Raw genomic sequence first — 1,419 nt, 5'->3', positions numbered from 1 at the left:
AAGAGACTGATTTGAGAAGCATTTGGCTCTTGATAAAAAAGAAGAAAAAAAAAGGTAAAGAATATGGTGTAATGGGGAATTTCCCATCTTTTAAATTGATCCCAACAACATCAATTACCAAATTACCTCTTCATTTCTCAACATTTATCTTCTAACAAATCAAAAGTAAAATAAGGCTCCACTTAAGTTTGGGGTATTGAAGATTGAGTTTTTTCCGCAAATAAAACAAAAAACTCGGTCAACCAATTTGTTCATTTCCCTTGCATTAGCCAAATCTTTCTCGTCACCATCTATTTAGACCCCTGCCTGTAGTTCTTTCATTTATATATATCTTCGACAAACTCCTGTTTTTCTTTTGAATCCTTTTTTTCTATATATGTGAATAAACTAAACTAAGGAAAAACAGATAAAATACGATCAAAGAAAGAATTAAGACATGGCTCGCCACATTATTGTTGTTGCCCTTGTTTTCATAGCTATTGTTGGGGCATTTGCTGCTGATATATCACCGTCACAGGCCCCATCAAGAGCTACCAAGACTTTTGCTCCTTATGGGTCGCCATCTTCATCCTCCAATACTATCAGCGCTAGCCCAAGCGAGAGCCCTAGCCCAAGCGGGAGCCCTGAGGAAAGCAGCAAAGGACCCTCTGCTGACTCTCCCGATTCAGATTCTGATGAAGATACCGATGAAGATGAAGAAGCTGAAGGACCAGATTCTGATGATGACAGTGACTACAGTGCATAATTCAATTCAATGATGCTTATTAAAGCTTCAACATTACTTTTGCATTTGCATAAATCACAGTCTTTGTAGTAGTTTCCAAAGTACTTTCCCTTGTTTCGGTGTTAAACCTAAAACCATTTACTTGTTTCTCTTCTCTTTTCTTGGAGCACGTCCAAGCAATTAAATCTAATATGTACTATATTAGAATTTTCTTTCAATGCACGGAATGTTTAGTTAACTAGCTAAATTCTTTGTCCGACCATTCGCCAACTATTTGCCACGTGTATAGATAAGTATTAAATAAATTCTAAATTAATTGGATGTTGGTTTTCTTTAAAAATACGTAGTTTAAGTTTGAACAGTAGTACAAAGAATATTTTATTATACAACTGATATTAGTGTTTATTATTTTAGCTCAAAATAAATATTTTAGAATCTCATGTGATGGACTAATTGTTAACAGTGTTCATTGCCTTAAGTAAAATTTGAATTCTAAGTCACGCTAATTATATTTATTTTTAAACTTTACCTTTTATTATAATTCACTAAAAAATAGATTTCTCATTGAAAATTGAGAAAATTCTAATCAGTAGTATTAAACCTCAAAATATCATTCTACCATTTTCATTGCCCTTAATGAGATCATATTCTACACCATATTTCCATAATTAAATATTCAAATCAAATGATTGAAT

At 32.8% G+C, this 1,419-nt stretch overlaps 1 protein-coding gene across 1 annotated transcript; it reads left to right on the top strand.

Annotated features, from left to right (window-relative positions):
- The first annotated feature begins 239 nt into the window (after nucleotides 1-239).
- Nucleotides 240-1,011, top strand: LOC105779240 (uncharacterized). Its single transcript, XM_012603009.2, has one exon. It carries the CDS (start codon nucleotides 437-439, stop codon nucleotides 743-745), a length of 309 nt encoding a protein of 102 aa, XP_012458463.1. The 5' UTR covers nucleotides 240-436; the 3' UTR covers nucleotides 746-1,011.
- The last annotated feature ends 408 nt before the right edge of the window (nucleotides 1,012-1,419 follow it).

This window comes from Gossypium raimondii, chromosome 4 (genome assembly GCF_025698545.1).
Source record: "Gossypium raimondii isolate GPD5lz chromosome 4, ASM2569854v1, whole genome shotgun sequence".
Taxonomy (NCBI): Eukaryota; Viridiplantae; Streptophyta; class Magnoliopsida; order Malvales; family Malvaceae; genus Gossypium; species Gossypium raimondii.
Note: the sequence above shows the minus strand (reverse complement) of the source record. Positions and strands in the feature narration are given on the sequence as shown.